This window comes from Halichoerus grypus, chromosome 5, assembly GCF_964656455.1.
Source record: "Halichoerus grypus chromosome 5, mHalGry1.hap1.1, whole genome shotgun sequence".
Lineage (NCBI taxonomy): Eukaryota > Metazoa > Chordata > Mammalia > Carnivora > Phocidae > Halichoerus > Halichoerus grypus.
Genome location: NC_135716.1, coordinates 164,600,649 through 164,626,676, shown reverse-complemented (window position 1 = coordinate 164,626,676; position 26,028 = coordinate 164,600,649). Strand labels below are relative to the sequence as shown.

At 55.4% G+C, this 26,028-nt stretch overlaps 1 protein-coding gene across 1 annotated transcript; it reads right to left on the bottom strand.

Moving 5' to 3' along the window:
• Nucleotides 1-223: 223 nt before the first annotated feature.
• Nucleotides 224-25,764, bottom strand: LAPTM5 (lysosomal protein transmembrane 5). Its single transcript, XM_036072291.2, has 8 exons — nt 25,603-25,764; nt 9,654-9,747; nt 8,926-9,002; nt 7,206-7,337; nt 6,399-6,521; nt 4,861-4,956; nt 2,910-3,002; nt 224-1,633 (listed from the first exon to the last, which is right to left on the bottom strand). The coding sequence occupies exons 1-8, from the start codon at nt 25,687-25,689 to the stop codon at nt 1,544-1,546; spliced, it is 792 nt and encodes a 263-aa protein (XP_035928184.2). The 5' UTR covers nt 25,690-25,764; the 3' UTR covers nt 224-1,543.
• Between the last annotated feature and the right edge of the window lie 264 nt (nt 25,765-26,028).

Below are 26,028 nucleotides of genomic sequence, written 5' to 3'. Positions count from 1 at the left end.
TGGGCTTCACACCTTCTCTGGGGAGACATCTGGGTACTTAAGTGGTCCATGACTTATGATCAGAAACAGTGCTGGGTCACCCCCCGTGAGTTTCTGGACTGAATAAATGCTGTGCGTGGGTGTGTGTGTGGGTGTGTGTGTGCGTGTGTGTTCACGTTTTTCGGGAAATGGATGCAGAGCTCCCAGCCCTGCCTACACATTTTAAGAACCGCATCAGCCAAAGTGAAGCGTGGTGCTGCTTTATTGAAACTTCTTCCCCGTCACACACAAAGCAATTAAACAAGGGGGTGCTGGCGGGGAGCCTCTTACACAGCCCTCTGCCTCTGAACCCCCCTCTCAGACCCCAGAGAACCTGCCTCCATAGCCCTATTATCTCCACCTCGGGATCAGCTCCCTCAGGAACCCCAGCCCACAGGGAAACAGGCGAAAGAGGGGGTGTTGGGACCCAAACCTTCCCTTCTGCCACCACCGCCACGAGCGCCCACAAAGAGTTTGCCGGCTTTGATTGAACTAACACGTGGATTTAGTCCAGCCAGCGGACCTGCCTGATGTCAGGGCTAAATTGCTGCTTAAGCACAAGCATTGGGCAGGACGCAGGTGCCTCTGCTTGAATTGGCGACAGATGGGGCCACCGCTGCAGGATGGTAGCAGCTCGCTGCCGGACACGACCGCGCCGGAGGCCGCCCTTGTCGCGGACCCCACCGCTGTGCGACTACGCTGACCATGTGTGGCCGACTGTTGCTGATGATTGTCTGTCTTCAGCAAAAACAACTGTGTGTTTGTCAGGACAGCTGGATGATGGGGACAACTGTTATTTCCTGGAAGTAGCTGCTGGATGACATTTGGCAACTGCCCGAATTTTCGTTTGAACTAACAGTCACTCAGCCCCTCGGAAGTACCAGATTGACCAGAGTGGGCAGCCAGGTATTGGATTCAAATGAAGGGAATGGTTTGGGGCTAATTTGATTTTTATTGTTATTATTAAATTTTATCCCTGCTTTGAATCGACTGGTAGTTGGCTGTCCATAATTGTTGAACCCAGTAATTTGAAGAAATCAGACGTATGTATTTGGTGGGGAGGACCCAGGGACGATGACTTGGCCGCATTGCCCTGGGAAGGGACAACTGTCTAAAACCAATGCAACGGACTGTGGTGGTCTGACTGAACTGGTTCTCTGCACTGAGAAGTGTGCTTTTCATTTGTTGGCCACATGGTCACACGGGTCAAGCTTCAAGTTGTTTAACCAAACCCACTGAATTGGGAATGACGAATGGTTTAAACAAATGTTGGGGCTGATCACAATAAGCCGAGGGCTGTTGGACCGAATGTCCAAGAGACTCAAGAAGGCTTTCGGCCTTAAGTTGACCCAGTTGTGAGCATCTCCCAGGCCCCATGGGAAAAGCAGGCCAGCGAGGGGGACACAAGCGGGTTGTCCTGAGGTCAGCCAGGTGCTTCACCCCCGCTGCAGGGGCCACCAAAGCAGAGAAGCGGATTGCGAGACAGCTCCGCCCCTCCCAGCACAGGGCTGGGGCCTGGCGGGCATCACACCTCTGAGTATGGGGGTGGTGCTGGGCCCCCATCTGGACTCTTGTACGGTAGAGAAAGGGCTTCCTCGTAGGATGGCAGGACCACCTGGGAACAAGAGAGATGGGGACTGAGGACCGGCCGGAAGGAACCAGATTCCAACCTGGAGTCAAGGAGCTCCAGCCCCCACCTCTGGCAAAACGGATGATGGTGATGACCAGCACACCTTGGGGACTTCCTACGCTAGACTGCATGCCCGAGACAGGTGCAGTGTCTATTGCTATAGGGGACAGACTTGCCTCTGCCTGTCCAGTTTCAAGCCCCCTTATGGTGTTAATGATGCACCATTTTCCCTGGGAAAACATTCTCCATCCACATGCTTTCAGAAGAATTGGTCCCACCCCTCAGATCTGGGGTGGGACATGCGATCTGAGTGTGGCCACTGGAAGTAGAACTTCATCCTCCCTGGCTAATATCATTGGTCTGGGGATAAGCTTGTGACCCAAGCTGGTCCCTCAGACATGCTCCTGGGCCTTTCTGCTGGGGTTGCTGAGAGGATGTGATGTCAATCTAGGGGTTTTGGCAGCTATTTTTCCACCATGAGGAAAGGGTGGCCTGAAAATGGAGCCCATACTGAGGAAAGCAGAGTCAAGAGAGGATGAGATCACATCCAGGTGTCACAACTCAGCCAGCCTCCGTGAGCCAGACCTACATTGGACCTTCAGGTTCTGGGAGTTAATAAATTCCCTTTTTTCACATAAGTCAGATTGAGCTGGATTTCTGCCACTTGCAACTGAAAGTGTCTTGACTAATACAATCCCCATTTTACAGATGAGGAAAGTCACACCAGAAATTTAAGCCAGCTGCACTTTTCCCATCATGTGTCCAATGAGCTGCTTCTAAGTGCACCTCATCTCTCTACCTAGAAGGCCCCTTCCCCTTTCCCAGTTAACTTGTATCAACTGGCAGTCTAAGACTTGATCAAGTGTCACCCGTTCCAGGAAGCCTTCCCTGATACCCCAGATGAGGCCAGGTACCTCCTCTATGCTCCCATTTCCCCCATGCTTCATGCTTCATTGCAATCAGATCTCTGTGTCTGGATTCTCTGTGGGCTCTACACTCCCCTAGGAAGGGGTAGCATCTCAGTTTTCTTTGCACCCCCAGGGTTGGATACAAAGCCAACAAAGAGTAAGAGGCAGAAAATGGTGAATGCATGAATGAAGGAATAGAATCCTAGACTATCAGAGCCGAAAGAGATCTTCACATTTCTTCCAGTCCAATCATCTCACAAAGGGGAGAAACCACAACCCAGGGAGGGAGAGAGACCTTCCCCCAATGACCCAGGGAGTGGCAGGGCTGGGACTTGACCCCCCACGGGGCTCACCTTCTGCAGCATCTTGGAGCAGCTCCTCTCCTCGGCTGAGTTCATGTACTTCATGAATTTGTAGCATCTCCACACGCACTTGAACATGTAGACCTGAGAAACAGCCAGATCAGACCATGCTTTGCTGACCGTTCTCACTGCCCCAGCAGGCCTGGGACAGATGCTGGGCACTTCCTGGGCAGCCCCAGCTCAGCCCAGAAGGCAGCATCTGGCTGGTCCTGGTGGAGGGGCACCTCACCTGCCAGTCCCAGGTGTTCTGAAGATTGCTCTTTCCACTAACTTGCGTGGAAGGGGGCTCTGGGGAGCTTCTGCAACCCCCTTCCACCAGCCTCCCTGGCAATGGTCCTGCAAATCGTTCTTCTCCACCCCCTGGGGCTGGAAGCTCACTACCTCCTGAGATGGCCGGTGATGTTTCTCTTAACAGTGGATAAGCACTGGGGGGATTTTCAGGGTGGGGAGTGAAGCCCCCAGGGGCCTGTTCAAGGAATAATAGCCAATAGGTCTCTCTCTGCCCCCAAACTGCCTCCTAAGGAAGGAGAGTGGGTCCTGTCTTCGGGAAGTTCTCTTGTTTTATGGAACCCCCATGATGGGGACGCAGGTGGCAGAAATAAATAAAATGAATTATAAAAGAATGAAGTAGGAGGCAGGTGGAGGAGGGTGGCCAATGAGGCAGAGTGAGGAACAGAGAGAGAACTCCTCCCAAGGGGGATAAAGAACTGGAGGGGTGGGGGAGACAGAGCTATGCGGTGGGCCTTGGGGAGTCGCTGTCCAGGAGGGTGTATGACGTCAACCCCTCCTCCTCCCCCCCCGCCCTGGCTCCCCTAAGCCTTCAGGAAAGTTCTCACTGCACTTCATGGAAGCCCCTGTGCTAGGCCCGTCCTTTGAGGGAAGGCTCAGAGGAGGGAAGTTCCATTTGCAGGCTGACATTAGGTGATGGCATGAAGCTGCCCAGGGCCGCCAGTAAAAGGAGGCAGTGACGTCCGGTTACACCCACACACAGAAAGACTGGGAGGAAATGGGCCCAGGTATCAGGAGCACTGGTCTCTGAGTGGTGGTGGGTGGTGAGCTGATTGCCTTATTTCTGCTCATATGTAGTTTCCAAATTTCTACAATGATCCTATGTTACTTTCACAATCAGAAAAGAACACTCTTGAAAGCCCTTCCTTCTGCTGAGTCGACATCAGCCTCCCCAGGGCTTTGGGACACAGGTTCCAGTGCTGGCCTCTAGAATCCCCATGAGCATCCTTTGGGTATGTGGAGACCCCTTGAGTCACCTCTTTCCAAGCCGAATTGCCCTGGTTTCCTTGACTCCCTCAGATGGCAGAGGGTTAACACTCTCCAGTCTGTCATAGCTCTCTAAGAATGGGGACCTGACATGGGACTCTATCTTTTGGGCCTGACCACCTCAGAGAAGAATAAAACCATTCCCCTCCCTCCTTCACATCACCATACCTCTAGTAATATGACCTCAGGACCCATCTACATTTTGGTGCTTGAATCATATAAAAGCTGTGACAGGGGCAAAGCAATATTGAATCTGTCGCTTTCACAGATGAGACCCAAGGCCCAGAGAGAAGTGACTCGAAAGACAACCACACAAAGCTGGCAAGGGGAGAGCTGGGACTCACATCCAAGACTTTCTGAATCTGATTTCAGACAGAACAGCTCCTCCTTCCCTGAATCAGGGCCTCTCTGGGTTGCACATTAAGTCCCTGACACCTGAACGCAAGTGGTCCTCACAGATCCCCTCCCTCTCAATGGGGCGTCCCCAAGGATCCCAAGTGGGGTCCAAGGAGCTGGTGTGGGAGGGCTGGAGGAAGGAGCCAAGAGCAGGGAGGGCAGCAGCAGAAGACAGTGGAAGACTTCCCTGCCTCCTAACAGTCTGATATGGAAGGGCCTGGCGAGCGCGGGCTCCCCACCCTCCCCGGAGCCATGCTAGGGGGACTCTCACCTTCAGGATGAGGACAGCGATGAAGGCGATGGAGAAAATGATCATCATCTTGATGAACTGGCTGTGAGCCACACCCTCCCGGCTGGGGAGGTAATTCTGCAACAGATTTGGAGGCTGCATCAGTGCCTCTGTCCACAAGAAACTCTTCCAGCATCCACACGTGGAAGGATGACACAGCCACTGTCCTGGCTGACCCCTGCCAGGGCCCTAGGAGGCCGGCACTACCTACCATCAGCCCCCTGTGACAGGCGAGCAAACCAAGGGAAGCAGGTGCAGCGGATATCCACCCAGTTGGCTCTTACCTGGCTGGAGCCCCCGGCCCCCAGCCCCCAGCTGCGGTGGGCCCTTCTCTAGAGGCTAGGCTCACTGACAGAAGCGCCGGGTCCTGACACACGTGGGAGGCACGCCCCAGCCGTGCCAGCAAGCCATCTTGGGAGTGGGCCCTCCAGACGTAGTCAAGCCCTTGGTGTCCACAGCCCCATCCCCATCTCTGGGGCGACCTCATGAGAGACGCTGAGTGTGAACGACCCAGCTGAGCCACTCCCAAATTCCTGGTCCTCAGAAACAGTGTGAGATAACAATTGTGTATTGTTCCAAGTCACTACGTTTGGGGGTAACTCTGATTTTCATTGATTCAAGAATCTCATCATGCCTTAAGAGTATATAGAGAATTGAAACATGAACTTCACAGAATCATTTACTATATGGCCACAATAATTTCTAATGTTGAGAATGAGATTGTGGGTTGTGTTTCATTTCTGTTGTGCTTATGCACACTTTGGAGTGAAATACTAAATCCAACATTAAACCAAAACATGGGATTATATAAAAGGCGATGCAAAAGGCTCTTCCTGAACAGTTACATTATTTTGCAAGGTTGATGTGTGGGAACAAGTTATATAGGTAACAAGTGAGCCTGGGAATTACCCATCCTGTCATTTCAGAATATTTTTGTAGTTTCTTATGTGTTGTATGTGTGGTTACTCTGATAAAATTATACCACATTGGGGAAGGAAGGGATAATTATATACTTTAGTGGTGTTAATTTGGAGATTTGCAAAAATCTGAGGATGCATCTTTATAAAGACCAGGCTATTTTATCACTGATCAAGGGATGTAGATAGAGGACCTGGGGAAGTCGGACAGTCTTCTTTAGTTTTATGGTGTAGTGCCCTAAAATTGTGCAGAGAAGCCTCGGGGCCATCCTGAGATGTGTTGAGTGCCCCTTTCTCCATGCATAAAAAATGGAATTATTTCTGCAATGCAATTCACAGACCAGGGCTCCCTCTGGGATCGGGCAAGGCCGTCCCCAAAGTCACACGTCCGCCTGGCTTCTTCCCTTTGCCTCACGTGCTCCTCCCTCTCCTTTTCGAGTGTCTTCCTGAGAGGTCTCCCTCAATCAATCATTTACACAAGAATCCTCCTCCCAGGCTCCACCTCTAGGGCACCCAGCCTAAGCACAGAGGCACAGAGAGGGGAAGCAGCTTGCTCAGTGCCACACAGCCCGTGATGGGGGCGGGTGCCTGGCCCATACTCACCATGTGGTTCATGACCTTGAAGTTGAGATAAGTGGGTACTTCCATGTAGGAGCTGCAGAGGGTCAGGATGCTCAGGCAGAAGTCAAGCAGCTGCAGGGTCATCAGTGGGACCTTGGAGGGGCCCTTGGGAGGGCAAAGGCAGGAGGAAGGAGACAAACCAGCAATGAAGCCCTAAACCAGAGATCCCCAGGCTGTTCGAGAGACAGTCAGCCAGAGACACTGGGGACTTTCCAACCCACAGGACCCAGAAAAAAACGGATGCCCAGTTTTTAGACATTCCCGCCGAGGGCTGGTAGCAAGACCTGGCCTCCGACCAGGATCTCCTAATGCCCAGCCCTGGGCCAGCAACTCAGTCTCTTCTAGGACAACAGTTAAGGAAAGTCTGAAAAGTAACTTTCGGGGAGCCGAGTCAGGGATTGGCACCTCCGTCACGGGCATCTGCCCTGTGGATGTTCATCGTTGGCTTTAATCGACTTATCTTCCTTCTTTACTTGGTTACAAAGGAGGGATAAAGCAGGGGCTGGGCACGGCAATGGGCACGCGCCCTTCCCTGTAGTGTAAACTCACACGTGGCTGGTATTTGCCGGGTGCCCACAACGTGCCGACCACCCTGTATACACTGTCCTTACTTCATAACCGTGACACGTGGGATGGCGAGCCCTTGCAGGCACATTTTACAGAGCAAGAAAGTTGGCATGATTTGATGGGGCTCAGGCTCATCAACGAGGGAGGGGCCCAGGGGACAGAGCCCCTGCCACCTCCCCAGGCTGGCCGGCTGTGGGACGTGGGGCAGGGCTGGGTACTCACAACCCGGCTACTACGGGAGGCGAACTTGAGGTAGGCAGGCAGCTCGATGTAGGAGCCCAGCAGGGTGAGCAGACACAGCAGGAAGTCCATGATTTGCAGGGACAGGAAGGGCAGCAGATACTTCTCCCGGTTCTAGAAGACAGGCCCAGCACTGTCACGGAGTCCCCAGCAGCCTGAGGCCCCCACGCGCCCCCCTCCCCGGCAGCTCCATTCCCTCCCTAGGTAATATGGCCCTTTCCCAAATCATCCCCTCATGGCTGGGCCAAGGTCGTTCCACATGGACCCACATGCCTTCCCCTGAGGGAGGTTCTGGGATGGGAAGAAGGTAAGACTCAGGCCCCGAGTGCCAGGCGTCTTGGTGTCCCAGGAGACACGGGGAAGTGTCCCCATCTGCAGAGATAAGTGCTCCCAGGCCTCCAGAAGCAGGGTTTCACGAACCCAACCAGGAAGGGCTTTGTGTCCATTTTACAGAAGAGAAGGCATCAGAGAGGACTTCCTAGAGGTGGGGACGCTGAGGCCAGATCTGGGAAGAACCACAAGGGAAATGGGCAGGGTACTGGAGACAGAAGGGCCAACATGAGCAAAGGTCCAGTGGGTGGGGGAGAGGGGAAGCCCACACGGCTTCAATGGTGGGAACCTCCTCTGTGTGGGCCACTCTTGGGGTGTTCGGTCATGGTCGGAGGCCCTGGGAGGCCGAGGCTGAAGTCCCTCTCCTTCAACTTCAAGCAAGTGACTACTGTGACCAGTGTGAGTGCACATGAACCCACCATTGGGGACAAAATCACAGAAGACGTGGTTTTGTGGTTTCTCATGTGGCTGTCTCAAATCACTCAGGAGTCAGCCAGAATAGCCGAGACTCAATCTCAGGGTCTTCTGGGACGCCCTGGTCCACTTTTCCAGCTGGACCATGCCCGTCTCTGCACGAGCACCCAGGACCCACCCTGCACAAGGTACAATCACTCCCTGGGGCACAGAGCTTCCGAAGGGTGCTGTTAGCTGAGGGGGTGGTGGGGGCAGTGCGGGCAAGGTGGGCACATTCCAAAGCAGCCCCCCATCCTTCCTTGCCCCGCTCTGCTGGCCTGCGAGTGCCAGGCCACTGGCTCCCCGGGGAGGATGCTCTTGCTGAGTCCTGCTCCGGGGGCTGTGTGGTGAGGCCCTGGCTTCCTGCCTCCCGGGGCCAAGGGACAGACCGGTTCCTCTTCACAGACGGCTGAGCCACAACCTGTCTCGCTCTCTCTCTCTCTCTCACCAGCTAGCTGGGTGGAACTGAGCCAGATGCTCCCCTAGCTCTGGTTCCTCTCACTGATTACGAAACCCACTGCTTTCTCCCCTCTCCCCACGCCTCGAAATGACCCTTCCTCTTTTCTCTATCAACATTCCCTGCTTGCATTTGCAGCTTCCAAGCATGTGGGTCACTGGCTAGTACAACAAAGTACCGTGTGCACACCCCCACACACGGAGGCTATGTGTTAGTAGGGAACCAAGGCCTCCAGCCGGAGAAGCCTGGTGTGGAAACGAGGCTTTCCAAACTGTAAGCAAGCATGAAGATCTCTAGGGTGCAGGGGGCGGGGTCTCCCAAAATACCCACCTCCCACCCTCTTGGCAGCCAGGGCTGCCCACCCAGTGGGTGTGAATAGGAGGGGGGGCAGGAGGGTAGCTGGGGCTCCTGGCCAGCTCCCAGGTCCTGACTCCCATTCCCCTCCCCCGACCAAGCCCTCACCTTGACCACTCCGATCAGCAGGCTCAAGCTGATGACAAAGAGCATGGTGATGAGCAGGAAGCTGGAGATCAGGTTGGCTGAAAGGCAAGGGACAGCAGTGAAGGGCCCGGAGGTGCCCCCAGGACCCCACGCAGGTTCCGAGGACCACATTTTGGGAACCATTGGGGTGGGGGCTATGACAATGAGGAGTAAGCCCAGGCCCTGCCCTCCTGCTGTTCTCAGTCTTGGGGGACTACAAAGACAGCAAACAGAACATTTCGGGTAACATGAGATGCAGGGTGGGAGGATGGCCTGGGTCTGCTTTAGCCGGGGTGAGGCCGGGGAAGGCTTCTGAGGAGGCAGCCTGCGAGCCGAGTGACCAGAAGTCCAGGCAGCTGAGACGGGGCTGAGCTCCGTGTGGTTGGCACAGCAGGAGCAGGGAGCAAGGGGCTGCTTCGAGACGGAGCCAGAGAGGCCAGAGGGGCGGGATCCCACCGTGGGGAGTTTCTGTCTTACTCCAGGGTGGTGGGCAGCCTGCTGTCACCTTCCTAAGCTGGTTAGGTTTGCAAAGCACCTTTCTCTCTGCTCTCACACCTGGAGACTTGGATGGGGACAGGTCTCCATTTGCAGAGGAAAGACCTGTGGCTCAGAAGGGAAGAGGCAGGGCATCAAACCCCAGCCAGTCTGCCCAGAGCCAGGGCCCCTCCCCGCACCTGCCCCTCCCACTCCCGAGTCCCCCCAGGACCTACCGAGCCTGAGGTAGCCCGTCTGCCACACCTTGCAGGGCGCCTTGCCATGGACCACCTCCACTGAGTGCTCGATGAACAGCAATACACTCATGATCTGGAGGCACACAGAGCATCCGTCAGTGGGGCCTGCACAGCTCCACCCCTGCCCCCTCCCACCCTGGTGACGGGGCAGTCCGGGGTGGGGGGGCTGTGAGGAGGCTCCTGGAGGAGACAGCCGGAAGGCTGGGTCCATGGAGCATCCTGGATAAAGTGTGGCCTGTACAGATAGACGGCTCAAGCTCCTTCTTCCTTTTCCCAGCTGTGTGAGCTTGGGCAAGTTACTCAGCCTCTCTATACCTGTTTTCCCATCTGTAAAATGATAGTGCCTCTAGCTACCTAAGAGGGTTATTATGAGGAGTAAGTGAGGACATCCCAGGAGAGCACTTAGAACCACGCCGGGGTCTCAATAAAACAGTCACTCTGACTACTGAAGGTCAAGGTTGGGGGGGCCTGAGGGCTCCCATCAGTAACTGGATCCCTCTTCTGCACCCCCTTTTACAACAACAGCCTTTGGGCACTATAGGATCTTAGTCACAGCATCTGAGCATCATAGAGCCTCAGGTTCTTGGAATTATCAACATAGGCCTGGCAGCACCTGATCCGTGACTCCCCAGGGAGCCCTGCCAATCCCATCCCCCATGGCCCCTCAATTTCTCCATCTGCAAAATGCAGATAATAATACCTGTAGTGGGGCCAGATGGAATAATTCACTTAAGGTACCTAGGCTCACTGTTATGATTGCTATTATTCTCACTGGACTGTGGGTTCCAGGCAGGGAAGGCTTATGTCTCTCTTGTTCACTGCTCTAGCTACTATATTAGATGGATGGATGGATGGATGGATGGATGGGTGGATGGGTGGACAAATGAATGTACCCCATCCAAATCTGATGGGCCTGAGTGTTGTAGCCCTGGTGACAACCGGAGTCCAGCCATAAAACTGCAGTTTGAAAGGACCTTGGAGGTCACCTTGCCTGTGCCCTCCGCCATCCAACACAGGACTCCTGTGCCATGCAGCCTCTATTTAAATACTTCCAGCCAGGGGAACTTACAGTCTTCTGTGTGTCCATGTCCTTGCAGCAAGCCTTCTGCCCTTCCCCTACCACTGCACACTATTCTCCAGGAACCATCTGCCCGCACTGAGAATCACAAGACTATCTCCTTCCTTGTAGTGGATGCCCTACCTCTTTTAATATGGCCGAAGTTTACATTGGCTTTCTGGGTGGTCCTGCACTAGTAACTCATGCTTAGCTGACAGGCAACCAAATACCCACCATCTGTTTTTCCCTTGCTGACTGTGTGGGGTTTTTTTTTAGCTCAGACAAAGGTCTCAATTTGTCTTCCTGCCATGTTACAGTCCGTTCAGGGGGCACAAAGGGACAGCACAGAAGAGTGATGAAGAGCTGAGCTCCAGAGTCAGACAGAGATGGATCTGAATCCAGGTCAATATGTGACCTTGGGCAAGTCATTTCATCTCTCTGAGTTTTGTCATCTGGAAACTGACAATCACTGGATTTAGTAAGGAATAAACTGCACTGTATTTGCAAAGCACTGAGCCCGGGGCCTACAGTGGGTGCTCAGCAAACACAATCTGCTTTTGGCTGCTGTGAGCTTACATGGGGTGATGGAATGTACCAGGAGCAGGTGCTGGGGGGTGGACAGCAAGCTCGCTCAAGCTGCCCCCTCCTGTTGCAGGGTGAACCAAAACAAGCTTTGTTTCACCAAAAAGTTTGAGAGCAGCCCCAAACGGAAGGCAGATGCTGTGGGGGCTGTGGCTGGCACCCACAGGAAAGAGCCCCAACAGAGAAAAGCCGCTCAGCCCCTGAAGCCTGAGGCTCCAGCCCCTGCCCTCCCCAATTTCACCTTTAATGAGGGAAGGGGGAAGGGAGGCAGATGACAGGTTCATCCAGGACAGGACAGGGCACCCTGAGAGAGGGTAAGCTCCCCACCTGGGGGGGTATGCAAGCAGAGCACAGATAAGATGCAGCTGTGCTTAGAAGGGCACATGAGTATCTACCAGGTGTGACAAGAGAAGACTTTGGCAGTTCCAAGAATCCAGAATTGTCTGAGATCTGGAACGAAGCTCAGAATCAGACAATCCCAAGCTCCAGTTGCTTAAAAGAGCCTCTGCTTGTTTGATAAGCTCAGACAGGTTAGGTGACTTGCCCAAGGACATACAACAAGTTGGGGACAGAGTGGAGACTGGAGTCCAAATCCTCCAGTGGTCTCCTGGTGCCTTTGCACACACCCCACTCCCCAGAACATCTCAGAGTCCCCGCTAGCCCGTACCCCAGAGGGTGTAGGTATTTTGATCATGCACCTATGTCAGCAAAACCTTTTGAACACATCCTCTATATTTTTTCCTTTCAAAATTATATGCATGTGTTACTGTTCTGGTTATTACAAACATCATAACACACACAAACACAAATCCAGAAGTTAATAAAGAATATAGTTGAAAAATATGGAAATGCTAATATTGTCCTCCTAAGGCCCCAGCAGTCATCTCAGGCATCACCCCTCTTTGGAGACCAGTGCTAACCCACAGCTGTCCCCAACCCCTCAATTCAGGCCCTAAACATCTCTCACATCCGCACCACTGTGCCCATGATCCTGCCATTAGCGTCCCAGCTACTGTCCCCCTACCTCCCCCACCATATCCTACGATCCTGAGAAGGGGAGAGAAAGGGAGAAAGCTTTGTACACCCTGACCAAGGTGCACTCCCCTCACCATCCCAACAATCCTCCCAAACCCAACGGAAGGACTGTTCTGAATACTCCCACCCCCGCTGCACAGACGAGGGAAGCAAGGCTCAGAGAGGTCCAGTAACTTGTCTGTGGCCTCCAGCCAGTAATGGGTAGGGCCAGGATTCAAGCCCAGGCCAATGGGCCCTAGACTGGATGCCCTCCACTGTCCTTCCTGCACCTCCCAAGCTCTGGCCTCTGCCTGAAGCCTGCCCGCCTTCCCCACCCCCTGCCAGTGCCCCAGCAGAGTCAGAGGGGTGCCATCTCTTCCCTCCCCACAGCTTGTTCCCAGAACAGCAGGTTCCAGAAGTAGTCCTCCTTTTGTAAAAACCACCTGGGTTTAAAACTAGGCTCAGCCTTTCCTCCATTTCTACCTTCACAACAGTCCGGGAAGGGGAGGGAGAGAACTCTGTCCCCATTTGCCAGATGAGAACCCTGAGGCCCGTAGAAGGCGGGCACCAGCCCCGAGTCTCAGAGCCAGGCAACCTCAGAATCGGCCTCAGACCCTCTGCTGGCCCCTAACCTTCGGCAGAAGACACCAGCCTCAATCCGGGAGAAAGACAGGAGTCTCAGTTCCCTAGAAGATGGGATGGAAAGGAACTGACATTTATTGAGTACCTACTGTGTGCTCAGACCTGCACACACAGACTTACATCACAGTCTCCCAAAACCCTGCAAGAGAAGCAACACTTCCCCCATTTTACAGATGAGAAAACAGAGGCTCAGAGAGGAGAACTCATGTGGCCCAGCAGGGATCTGAACCAGGGTGCCCATGCCCCGAGGGTCTGGGGCTCCACCCAGGGCTGAGTGGACCCAGACCCTGGTCTTGCTAACCATCTGCCCACCCTCCCCAGGCAGCTCTGGACACGTCCTGCTCAGGAGCCAGCAACTGGGGCACGAGGCCACCCACCCTGCCTCTCGGCTGTGTAACCCTAGCCAGTTCCTGGCTCCACCCTGCCTTCAGTTTACCTCCTCTGGCCAATGAGGAGAGGCACCCCCCTTTGCACCCAGGGCCACTGGGATGATCGAACTCTGCAAACTATGGCGTCTCACACCGAGGCCTACCAGGGTGACCCACCCAGAGCTGGGCCCTGCTCATCAGAAGGCCCTCACCGGTCCACCCACATCCCTAACCAAGAGCCTTTGTAGTTCCGGGAAAGTACCTGGCTTACTTGCAATGCATGCTGGGAGAGGCCCGGAGCCGCCCAGGTTCCAGATGTCCCAGGCCCCTGGCCCTCACCTGCCCCTCACCTCACCCCCATCCCTGCTGGTACCCACCGGGACAGAAAGCTGCCTTCTCCTGTGACCCAGGACCTCCCGGGACAGGACAGGGCTCCTCTCCTCCCACAAGCCCGGGAGACAACAGCCACTACTCCCCCACCCCACCCCCACCCCCCAGCACAGCGTCTCTCACTGCCTTCCCTCTTCAGAGGGCAGAGTAGAGCTAGGGTGTGTGGCTCGGGTAGTCCTGGGCCCAACCCAAGCTCTGTGTCCCTGAGCAAGCCACTGACCTCTCTGAGTCTGTCTCCTCGCCTGAGAAATGGGGACAATAACCAGACCTGCCTCGTAGGGCTGCTGTCAGGTCAAATGACACGCTGGCACAGAGCCAGGCATCCAGCAAGGGCTCCATAAATGAATACGGTAGGCAGCGTTCATCAATCTGTGTAGGTACTCAGTCACTCCTGTTTGTTCACCCAGTAAATACCCTCGGAGCACATATTGGCTCCAGGCCCTGTCCAGCAAAGCCACTGACCCTGGCCTGGCCTGCAGGTGTCACGGTCCCCGGGGGAAACCACGGGTGACCGGTGTGTTCAGAGTCACAACAAGGGACACACAGAGGGCTATGGGTCCCTGATGAGGGAGTGAGCACCACCGTCTGGAAGACTCAGGGAGGGTTTCACAAATAGGAAAAGTTTGAACAGGGTTTTGAAGGATAAGCAGGAGTTTCCCAACAGAGAAGAGAAAAAAGCATTCCGGGAAGAAGGAACACCGTATGCGGAGGCCCAGAGGCTGGCAAGGCAGACCCAGGGAAACCCGTGGGCGGGAATGCCTCGCCCTGAGGGAGGGGATGTTCCCAGTGCGCAAGTGAGACCCAGGGAGATGCGGTGACCAGCCCAAGTTCACGCAGGAAGTCTGCTGCGGAACCAGAATCAGCCTCGGTCCTGACACCGAGCCGGGGCTCAGGCGACAAGACCACATCGGTGCTGACCATGCTCAGCCTACCCCGCCGTCACCCCTGCTCTCCATTCCCCTTTTGTACCTCTTCCCTCTCCTTCTTCCTGCTTTCAGTTCCCATTCCCATCCCCAGCCTGTCCCTTCTTTCTCAATAACAAACACAACCTCCCAAAGCTCAGCAATGTGGGGAGTGGCCAGGAAGCCGGGAGAATTTCTTTGGGTTGCCTGGTGGTTCTGAGGAGCAACCAACAGCTTGAGCCGACCTAGAGGCAGCAGAATCAGGGACGGCAGGAGGAACGGGGGCGCTAGTGAATACGGCCGGGCCGGAACGGCGGCGGTGCCCCGGCTGAATGTCATGGACAAGATGCTGGCCGGCTGGGGCTGACAGTGGCTGCCGTGCTGGGACATGGGGGCTGGCGGTCATGCGGCTGGGTTTGGCGTGCTGGTGACTAATGATGACAGGGGCAGCAGTAAATGGGGTGACCGTGGCTGAGGCAGGGTGATGGATGGTGATGGACGAAAGCCCAGTGGGCATGCTGGGAAGTGGTAATCGACTGCAGTGGTAAAATGGCCATGACTTTGCTGCCAACGGTGACATCTTGATATGATGGTGGTGACGACAATCGTGGTGATGGTGGTGGAGACACGAACGTCCCGATTCTGGGGCTCAAACACCACTCTCCAGTCCAGGAACGTGGGCCACCCTCTCGGAGCCCCGGGGGCTTGGGACCCACCCTCTCAGAAGCAGGCGGGCAGAGCCCCGCCCTCTGAGATGCCAGGGGGCACCCTTTACTGAGACCCACTCCTCGGTGAGCACCTGCTAGGTGCCAGCCAGTGCAGGGCCCTTTGCTAGCCTTCCACTTCATGTGCTCCTGGCAAATCTATGAGGTCAGACGGTCCCCCCACTTACATCGGAGGAGAACGGGGGCCTGGGTGTGACTTGGCAGAGGTTGCACAAGGAGCCAGGCCCGGGCATGTCCTCAACCCTTTCCCAACAGATAATTCAGTTTGCAAAATGGGAAGTGGGTCCCAAGTGCACACCCCTTCCTGACCCCCGCCCCTTTCCAGGACTGTTCCACCCTGACCCTGTGTCCTCCGGCTCTGATGGCCTAGCGACCCAAGGGCTGCTGCACACTTAAACCATTATCATCATCATCATCTCATCATCAGACCCTCCCTGAAGCTCAGCCGCCCACTCTGTTTTCCCTGGGGGCCCCTGGCTTCTCTGGGAGGAGGATGGGAGAAGAGAACCAGATGCATCAGCGTCAAGAGGAAGCTCTCCTCCCCCACCCCCTCCTCTGCCACCCCATACTTCCTGTGGAGGCTTATCAAGGCAGCTGGGTGGGGGCCATTCCCCCACAGCATCATCTCCCCAGCCACCTCCCCAGCCAACCCCGGATATCATCTGCCGGGCCCTCCTGGAGGAGCCCAGGCTCAGCTGCAGCCCCTGCCGGGCTGCCCTGCCCCAGAGCCGGGCCCCCCCCACACCCACACGGAGGCTGCTCCTCCCTCCCACCCCTGCCCCCTCCACTATTCACTGAACCCTCCACCTGGCCACTTTACGTCTCTGTGCCTCAGTTCCCTCATCTGCAGAACGGAGAGAAGGATCCACCCCCTCTCGAGGCTGCCTTGAGGAGCCGATGAGGTGACATGTGTCTGCTACCGAAGACGGACCCACTCAGAGAGACCCACTGACCAGCAGAAGTGCTTCTGTGTGGACACCAAACCACAAGCCCCCCACGGCCATGGCCACTCTATTTGTAACAGCCCCAAACTAGAAGTAACCCTCCCGCAGAAGGACAGGCAAATACACGGTGATATATTCGCCCAATGAGATACAATGGTGGGCGGTGGGGGAGATGAGCTGGCCACACACCGCAACCCGGAGGAAGCTCACAAACACAGTGCTGAGAGAAGGAAACCAGACACAAAGGAGCACCTGCTGTGTAATCTCATTCCTGCCTAGTTCTAGAACGTACGTTGGAAGAGGCCAGTGGAGCGAGGGTGGTGATGAGGAGGGGGCACGCAGGGCCTCTGGGTCTGGTCTCGTCCCATTTCTCAATCTGGGTGAAGGTTACATGGGTGTGTTCACTTTGTAAACAGTTCATCAAGATGTACGCTTGTGATATGTAAATTGCGCATCAAGAAAAGGTTTGCAAAAGTAAAATAAGATAGAGATTAGCAGGCACTTACTATGTGTCAGGAGATCACAAAGATAAATCAGGCTTCCAGGCCTCCAGGCCAGAAGACAGGGTCCACGGGGCCCCAGGAGTTGGGAGTGGGGAGCTGCCCTGGGACGGGGGTGAATTTTGAGAGTTCGGGGTCCATGACTAGGGGCTTCAGGAAGTCTTCTGAGAAGCAGTCAGTCTTAAAGTTTTCTCCCAAAGGGCAGTGGGATGGGTGTGTCAGGCAGAGGGAAGGGCAGGAGCAAAAGCAAAAGTGGGCGAGCCCCTTGGGGCGCCTGGGTGGCTCAGTCGTTAAGCATCTGCCTTCGGCTCAGGTCATGATCCCAGGGTCCTGGGAGGGAGCCCCACGTCAGGCTCCCTGATTGGTGGGAAGCCTGCTTCTCCCTCCCCCACCTCCCCTGCTTGTGTTCCCTCTCTCGCTGTCTCTCTTCTCTGTCAAGTGAATAAATAAAAATCTTTATTTAAAAAAAAAAAGTGGGCGAGCCCCATTCAGGAAACTGCAAGAAGTTGGGGGGGATTGTGACTTGGGGGTCATCCATGTGCCAGGCACCCAGTGGGCCCCCAGGAAATGGTAGCTGCCACGTGGCTGGGCTGGTGGAAGGACCTAGAAGACATGGGGGAGCCGGTGGTTTCACTGGGGCGTGGCTTTGGGAGCAGCAGAGCCAGGAGAAAGCTCTCCAGGCAGAAAAAACAGCTTGTCCAAAGGCGGCGGGGAGCTCCCAGAGAACACGATTCAGATGGCGCGTGCCTCAGTTTATCGCCCTGTAGCATACCAAGTGCCATGACGTAAATAAAATCTTTAAAAAGGGGTGGACGGCGCCTGGGTGGTTCAGTCACTTAAATGTCTGCCTTCAGCTCGGGTCATGTCCGGGGTTCCTGGGACCCTGCTTCTACCACTCCTTCTACCCCTGCCCCATAGCTTGTGCTCTCTTTCTCGCGCAATCTCTCTCTCTCTCAAATAAATAAAAAAATCTTTAAAAAAAGAAGAAGAAGTGCCATGGCAGGAGCACCGCATGGGGAGTAGCTCGCTCTGGCCCAGGCTGTCTGGGCAAGCCAGCGTGCCATCCTCAGCGACCCCCCCAACACACACACACCCCGGCACGTGACAGCCCAGCAAGGCCCGCCCTCTGCCCTCTGCCCTTTCAGACCGGCCCCTAAGAAAGAAGACAGGATGGCAGGCCTTCCGTGAAATTCCTGGCCCAGTGAATCCCAGGGGCCTCTGCCATTCCATGGTTGGTGGGGGGGTGCCCCTTTGGGGGGGTTCAGTGTCATTCTCCAGGCTTGGCCCAAACCCCCATCATCCTCCACTTCCTGAGCATCTGGGGAAACACCCTGCATCCAAACCTTTCCCATAAACCAGCAATTCCCTCTTTACCCTCGGAGCGAAGCCCCCCCATGAGGGCTACTGCTAAAACCGCTGGGCACTCGGCAGAGGCCAGGGCCTCCTCGGGACGCCCTCAGCCCTTCGTCCTCACCTCAGCCTTGTGAGGCAAGTCCTGCTATTCCCACTTTCTCCCCATTTTGCAAGTGAAACTGAGACTGCGTCTTTGCATGTGGGCTCCACGTTTCGACGAGCCAGGCCCCTTGGATCTTACAGGTGACCCCTACCCCATCACTGCCAAGAAGCGTGCCCTCCCCACCACGGTCTGGGCCACGAGCAAGACCGCCAGCCTCTCGTTCTTTATCCACCACAGGCTGCCAAGCTGACTGGCCTCTCCAAGCCTCTTTCCTCTTCTGCCGAATGGGGGCTCCAGGGTTCACTGCCATTTGTGGGGTGCTCATGAGGTGCTGAGCATGCCTCCACCTGGTTTCCTGTGAGTCTCAGAATGACCCCGCACTTCGGCGTCACTGGCCCCCATTTGCCAGGAGAGGAGATTGAGACTGGGGGTAGGGGAAGGATGCCCTGGCTCCCCTGCGCAGCCTCTTGCTCGGCTTCCGGCCTCGTTAGGGCTTCTGGCTTCTGTGGCCCCTTTCCCCATAAGAAACCAGCACAAGCCCCGCAGGGAGCACAGAGTGAAGTCTGGGTTCTGGGTCCGCTGCCCTGGGCTCAAAATAAAAACCTCACTTCCTAGGGGGCTCAGGGTCAGGGTGCTGACCAAGAAGCATCAGCTCCCCCAGACTCCACCCTCCAGCGGTGGGGCCCAGTCTGAACGGGAGGACTCCCTCCTCCCAGCCTGTGTCTCCCCTAGCCATGGAGCTCTGACGGCAATGGGTCCTTTCAACCCAGGTGATTCGTGAAGGCTGGGACCACCGCCCACATCCCATTCCCAGAAGCCCCTTCCTTCCCTTCCCTTGGGCCTGAGAACCAAGAAGTGAGGAGAGGATGAGGCCCAGCCTGGGGTCTGGCCTGTCCTCACCCACCTCACAGGGCAAAGACCTCCATCACTCAGCCCTCCAGGCCTGCTGCCACAGAAAATGTTCTACTTTGCCCCCAGGGGACCTTGTGTGCAGGCCCCAATTGGTCCAGTGGGTCCAAGGGCCTCCTCAAGTAGCTGTGTGGGCCTCCAACATTTTATAAGTTAGAAGGTGGGGGCGCCTGGGTGGCTCAGTAGTTAAGCGTCTGCCTTCGGCTCAGGTCATGATCCCAGGGTCCTGGGATTGAGCCCCGTGTCGGGCTCCCTGCTCCACAGGAAGCCTGCTTCTCCCTCTCCCACTCCCCCTGCTTGTGTTCCCTCTCTCGCTGTGTCTCTCTCTGTCAAATAAATAAAATCTTTTTAAAAAATAAATAAATAAATAAGTTAGAAGGGGTGAGGAGTGTAACTCAGTTCCAACTAAGGCCCCTGGGCCGTGGCACCGGGGAGAGGCCACAATTTCCACCCTACCACCCCCCCACCCCCGCCGGCCTCTTCACACCTTCAGGAAGGGCACAGACCACACGGAGGCATCAGGCATGAAGGCAGAGGCTCTAACAGACTTTCATCTGGGGCTTTCCCCACCTGGCAGTTGGGGCCTATTTTTAGGCCCTAAACAGATGAGCTTTCAAAGGTGTGGTCTGCTCCCCCAGCCCACTGTGGGCCCCAGCCAGCAGGCCCTCACTCCAATGGGGCCACATCAGCTCAATACCTCAAAGCAGTCATCCTTGAGGCAGGGACTCCTGGCCCCAGGTAGCAGATGAGGAAACTGAGGCCCAGACGGCAAAGGTGTCTGCCTGCTCCAGGTTACATCACAACTTAGTGATGGAGACAGTGCTGATTTTCAATCCCAAAATGCAACAGAAAGAGAAAAGAGTCCGAGAAGGACAAATCAGGAGGGCTTCCTGGAGGAGGAGGCTTCCTGTGAGCTGGACCATAAAGAAGAAATGAAGACTGGGTGAGGGAAGGGCCTCCCAGACAGGCGGGCCACCCCTAGCCCATGGGCCAGGTAAGGAATTCATTTGTTTGTTCACTGGCTCATTGCCCACACCTGTGTACTGGAAGGGGCGACCCAGGACAAGCCCTACCTCCCGGTGATCTGGAGCAAGCCAGGAACGTTCCTGGCCCCCTGCTTTCTCATCTCTAAAAGGAGAGGATTGGACCAAGGAGAGATCCATCTCTTGGGTTATGAAGCCTGAAAGAAATGAGGAACTCGGTCCAGCCTCCCCCACCACACCTCACAGCCATCCCTCCCTAACCCCCAGCTCTATGAACGTCTCAGTGTTCCTAACATCACAGGGCCTTTCCCTCCCCCAGGCTTTGCTCACCTCCCCAGCAGCCCCAAGCACATGCCCGCTCATCCTTAGCACACAGGCCTCCTCCAAGAAGCCATTCCTGAATCCCCAGCCTCCACTCCAGGACTGGGCTGAGGCCCCTCATCTGTGTGTCGGCATCGTCCAGCAAAGCCACTATCACGGCTCCCCTCGGGCCTGGAGCCCCCGGAGGCACAGGCCATGGACGTGTCAGGCCCGGACCCTGGCCCAGGGCTCAGCACAGAAAAATGAAGGCAGGCTGGAGAATCTATCTGCATTAAGGACAGATGCTTTTAAATAAGAGAGGTTGCTTTACTTTTTTTGTTTTGCCAACTTAAAAAGTAGTATATTAGAGCAACCAAATAAATAAAGTAGCACTGGATTATAACCCAAAGCATAAAATAAATATCCATGTGTTTCTACTGATGTAAATAAATAAATCATCTAGTTTTAGAACAAATAAGGACAACAGACCAATCTCCCATGAGAAATTCCAAATATCTCAAATATTAGGTAGCTTGTCTGCCCTCAAGAAATACCTCTCCACTCCTTAAGTGACCTTCTTCCAGAAAGGACAGTATGGAGGGTGGGGAGGGGGGAGGGGGGCAGTGGGGAGAAACCTGACAAACACGATCTTCCCCAGGTTATCAAGGTCACCATCAACAGTGATAAGATATGTCGGGAGTCCACACCTTTGATAGGATGTGCTGAGAATGGCCCTTCACCTCTGCCGTCTCACTCCCAATAACACTTTACCCAAGTCCAACCAAGAGAAAACCATCAGACAAGTCCCATTCGACGAATATTTGACCAAATGTATGATCAGTACTCCTCAAAACTGTCAATGCCACCCAAAACAGGGAAAATCTGAGAAACTGTCCCAGCCAAGAGGAACGTAAGGAAGCATGAGGATTAAATGTGACATGGTATCCTGGATGGGATCCTGAGACAGAAAAAAGCTGGGAGGGAAAAGCTGAGATGATCTGAATAAAGCATGGGCTTGAGTTAGGGTATTGATGTGGACTCATCCATGTGACAAATGTGCCGTATTAATGTAAGATGCTAACCCCAGGGGAAACCAGGTGAGGATCGTACGGGAACTCTGTACTGTGTTCACAGTAGTTCTGTGAATCCAAAACCGTTCTAAAATTAAGTCTACTTTAAAAAGCAGTACATGCTCAGGGCACCTGGGTGGCTCAGTCGGTTGAGTGACCGACTCTTGATTTCGGCTCAGGTCATGATCTCAGCGTCCTGGGACCGACGACCCCCAAGTAGGGTTCCCTGCTCAGTGCAGAGCCAGCTTGAGATTCTCTCTCCCTCTGCCTCTGCTCTCCCCGCTGCTCATACTATAAATAAATAAATAAATAAATAAATAAATAAATAAATATCATCTTAAAACAAAAAAAAGTAGTACATGCTCATTGTACCAAACAGAGAGAATACAGGAGTGTAAAAAGCATTAGAGCTTTCATAATCCTATAACCCAGAGACAGCCAGCATCAACCTCCCTCCCTCCTTGGCCTAAAGCAGGTGTAAGCTTTTCATCTAGGCAATGCATTTCTAATGGAATTCTAGGCAGTAGGGGAGTAGTCAGGGAGGGAGATATTTCTGGGCAAAAGGGTCTTCTGGGGATTCTCCGCCCCACAGTTGACTTAGGACATACTTTGGGTTGCCAGACAAGCCAGGGCCAAAGAGTCCAATTTAAGAAAGTTCTCTGGGGGTGCCTGGGTGGCTCAGTCGGTCAAACGTCTGCCTTCAGCTCAGGTCATGATCCTAGGGTCCTGAGATAAAGCCCCGAGTCAGGCTCCCTGCTCAGCTGGGAGTCTGCTTCTCCCTCCTTCTGCTTCTTCCCCAGCTTATGCTCTCTCTCTCTCTCTCAAATAAATACATAAAATCTTTTAAAAAAAGAGAAAGAAAGAAAGTTCTCTGACTCCCCTACACATGCAAGTTTGAGTCAGAAATCACCCATGACCGAGGAAACCCTCTACACAAACCCAGCAGGACCTTGAGGGAGGCCCTCCAGCCCTTGGACACAGAAGGGTCCTCCCATAAGAAGGTCCCTGATGACCAATAAAGTGTAGCGCTGTCTTAGGACACCAAAGACCCAATTTAACCCTCCCCAGAGAGGCCAAGTCCAGGAATAGCTCTCAGTGTGTAGTTGTCATCCATGACTGGCTCCAGATGACAGCAATCTAGGCCATCAACACATCTGGACAGCAGCTTCTCTTTTTCCATCCAGATGTTAGAGACCCAGCCAGCACACCTGCCCCTCAGCCCCTGCCCCTTCCTGGGAGGGAGCAGAGGCTTCTCCAGACGATGACCCCCCATTGCAACCAACCAAGGACCCCAGAGAGGGGCCTGGGCTGGGCGTACAGCTTCCAGGCTTCTCCTCCATTCCCATGCCTTCTGCTCTAGAACATCCCTTGGCTCCCCATGGTTCACATTACAGACAGTGGTTCTCAACTGGGAGTGACTTTGTCCCCAGGGGACATTCGGCAACATCTGGAGATATTTCGGGTTATCACAACCCGGGGGTGCTACCGGCATCTTGTGGATAGAGCCCAACGATGCTGCCAACCATCCTACAATGTGAAGTTCAGTCCCCATGACAAAGAATTCTCCAGCCCCAAATATCGATTGTGTGCTACAACGAAGGTCCACTCTCTTCAGTTTGTCTCTCTGAGCACCTACCACCTCCCGCACCCCAAGCTGAAGCCTCCAGGTTGGTCTGGGTAGTGTCCCCTACACAAGCCACCATCCCTCAGCCTCTACCCTTCGCACACCTGTTCCTCCCCGTCCATACTCCCCACAAGCAAACTCTACACCTCCACCAATGGTACCACCTCCAAGAAGCCTTCCCTGATCACTTGCCCACACTTTGTCCAGCTCTGTGGGCAGGCACTGATATCACTTCACCACCTACAGGTGAGGACCTCAGACGGTGGGATCAAGAAGAAACCCCGGGGTGCCTGGGTGGCTCAGTCGTTAAGCGTCTGCCTTCGGCTCAGGTCATGGTCCCAGGGTCCTGGGATCGAGCCCCCACGTCGGGCTCCCTGCTCCGCGGGAAGGTTGCTTCTCCCTCTCCCACTCCCCCTGCTTGTGTTCCCTCTCTCGCTATGTCTCTGTCTGTCAAATAAATAAATAAAATCTTTAAAAAAAAAAAAAAAGAAACCTCAAGAGTCCCAAAGTCTGGGGTGTGCGGGACAGCGGCCAGGCCCACACAGCCTGCGTATGGACCCGGTCTGGCCAGCACAGGGATTTCTTTTTCACCTTGAATCAGTCACCGATACGGAAATATATCAGAAAATGCGGCATAAAAGCCTATGTTTCCTGCTTCCCTACTTCCCTAGATGTCAGAAGAGCAGCTCCCGGGCCCACATTCCTTGGTGGCAACAATCAGCAGAAGCAGAGACCAGTTTCCAGAACAGACCCAGGACGGGGCCCCCAGGTCAGCGCCGACCATCTGCCCCACCGCACTCACTTCCGTGACCTGTCTGGCCCGCAAACACGGGGGAGTTTGAACCCTCTGAACCAGTCCCCCTCCCCACCCGTCATCTTTCTAAAGGGAAAACTGAGACCCAAGAGAGAAAATCGTCCCAGGTCACACAGGCAGTTAGCGGCAGAGCTGGGGTCAGGGCCCAGGGGCCCGCTTCCCACAGGAACACCTCTGTGTCCCTCACTGTCCTTCGGAGAACATTCCGCAATCTCAGAGCTTGAAGAGGCCCTAAGGATTTGGTGTGGGGACAGCCAAGGTGCCCTTCACATCTCTCAGGGTCACTCTCACGCTGGCGGGAGCAACGCCCCAAACCAGCATCCTGGGGTCTGACAGCCGCAGGCGCTGCGTCTGATGCACGCTGATAACAACACGTCCTCTGCGGCCCGCGCTGCTGATGCGCCTTGTAGATGGGAACTCCCTTGATCCTCTCAGCAGCCCTATCAGAGAGGTGGTACTGTTTTCGGTGAGGAAACTGGGCTTCAGAGAGGTTAGGTAAGCGGCCCGAGGCTGCACAGCTAGGGAGCGGCGAGGCCAGGATTTGCACAGAGGCGTGGATCCAGAGGCTGTGCGCTGACCGCTGAGTTGCACCACCCCTCGGACGGCCGGGCTCTGGCCGCAGCCCTGCCCGCGACAGGAAGCTGATGCAGCCAGGCTTAAGCAGCTTACAGCAGCCCACCACAGAATGCCAGATTTAGGCTAATTTTGAGGAAGCCCTTCTAGGCTCATGAGAGAACTGTTAACCACAGGCCCTCAGTCACCCTAGGAGGAAGGTGCCTGGGTCTGGGGGAGCTGGGTGTGGCTCGGAGTTGGGCAGTGGTGCGGGGGAGTGGTGGGATGATCTGGGCAGGACTGAACAGACACCCCAAGTTTCACCCACCGAGACGGAGCGGGGAGCCTCTGGCCCCAAGGGGCTGTGGCTCACCCAGAGTCACTCTGCATTCAGAGAAGCCAGAGAGGCTCCACACCGGGGCTGTGCACACCAGCTCCCAAAGGGGAACCGCGGGGCCTCTCCTCCTCCAGAGTGTGGGCCAGGCAAGCCATCCTACCCATTAGCACAAGACCTCAAGTTTTCTTTGGTGGAGAGAAGGCAGTAGAGTGCCAAGCTATCAACAAGAGGATCCAGCCCCCTCCCTCCCTGCTAGGAGCACAGGGGAGAGATCCCCACCTTCCTCCCCACCAGTGGCCCCGGCCCCCCACAGGAAGAAGCAGGTCCGACTCCATACCCGGGCAACAGTCCCAGCCCACAGTTCTGCACACATTCCTGCCTTCCACAGCCCTTTCCCGGCTGCGTTCCATTTGAACCTTACGACTGCTATGTTGTCCCATTTTACAGAGGCAGAAACTGAGCCTCGGGGAGATGGGGGTTCCATTCGCTTGAAATGAGGCCCCTTCTCCCACCCCTGCTCCCCTCCGGAGGCAGCTGCAGGGCCCCCTGCCGTTTGACAGAAGGGGAGACTGAGGCCCAGGGCAGGGACGGGATCTGTCCAGGGTCCTGCAGAGAGGTGGTGGGCGGTGGTCCTCCCACGGTCGGGGGCGGGGGGGGGGGCGGGGGCCATCCGTAGGTCAGGGCCCTCTCTCTTACACACGTGCACACACACACACACACAGGCACACACAGCCTCCCTGCGCCTGCCCGCACACTCACCACATGGTAGATGGCCAGGGCGGTGGTGGCGACGCGGACGTTAAAGCAGCAGCAGGTCTGGCAGGCGGCAGGCGCGCGGGGGGCCATGGTGCCGCCGTCCCCTGCTCCTAGGCACTGAGGTGGGGAGCCCAGCACCCGGAGCAGGGCAGAAAAGGGGAAGCTGCTGGCTGCCCTCCTCACTTCCTTCCTGCCCCTCAGACAGGCAGGGGCCAGCTCATCACCATGGGGGCGGGGCAGCGGGGACGAGCCACAGCCTGCCTCGAGAGCGCCGCAGCTGGCCCTCTGCCACCCCCGGGGGGGCTTCCCTGGGGAGGGCAGGTCCCGGCACCTTGGACGCAGCTGTTTGGTGGGTGAGCAGACACACGCCCTGCTTACGAGCTGCTCCCCATCGCTCCTGGAAGCAGCGTTACCAAGCTCATTTCCAGA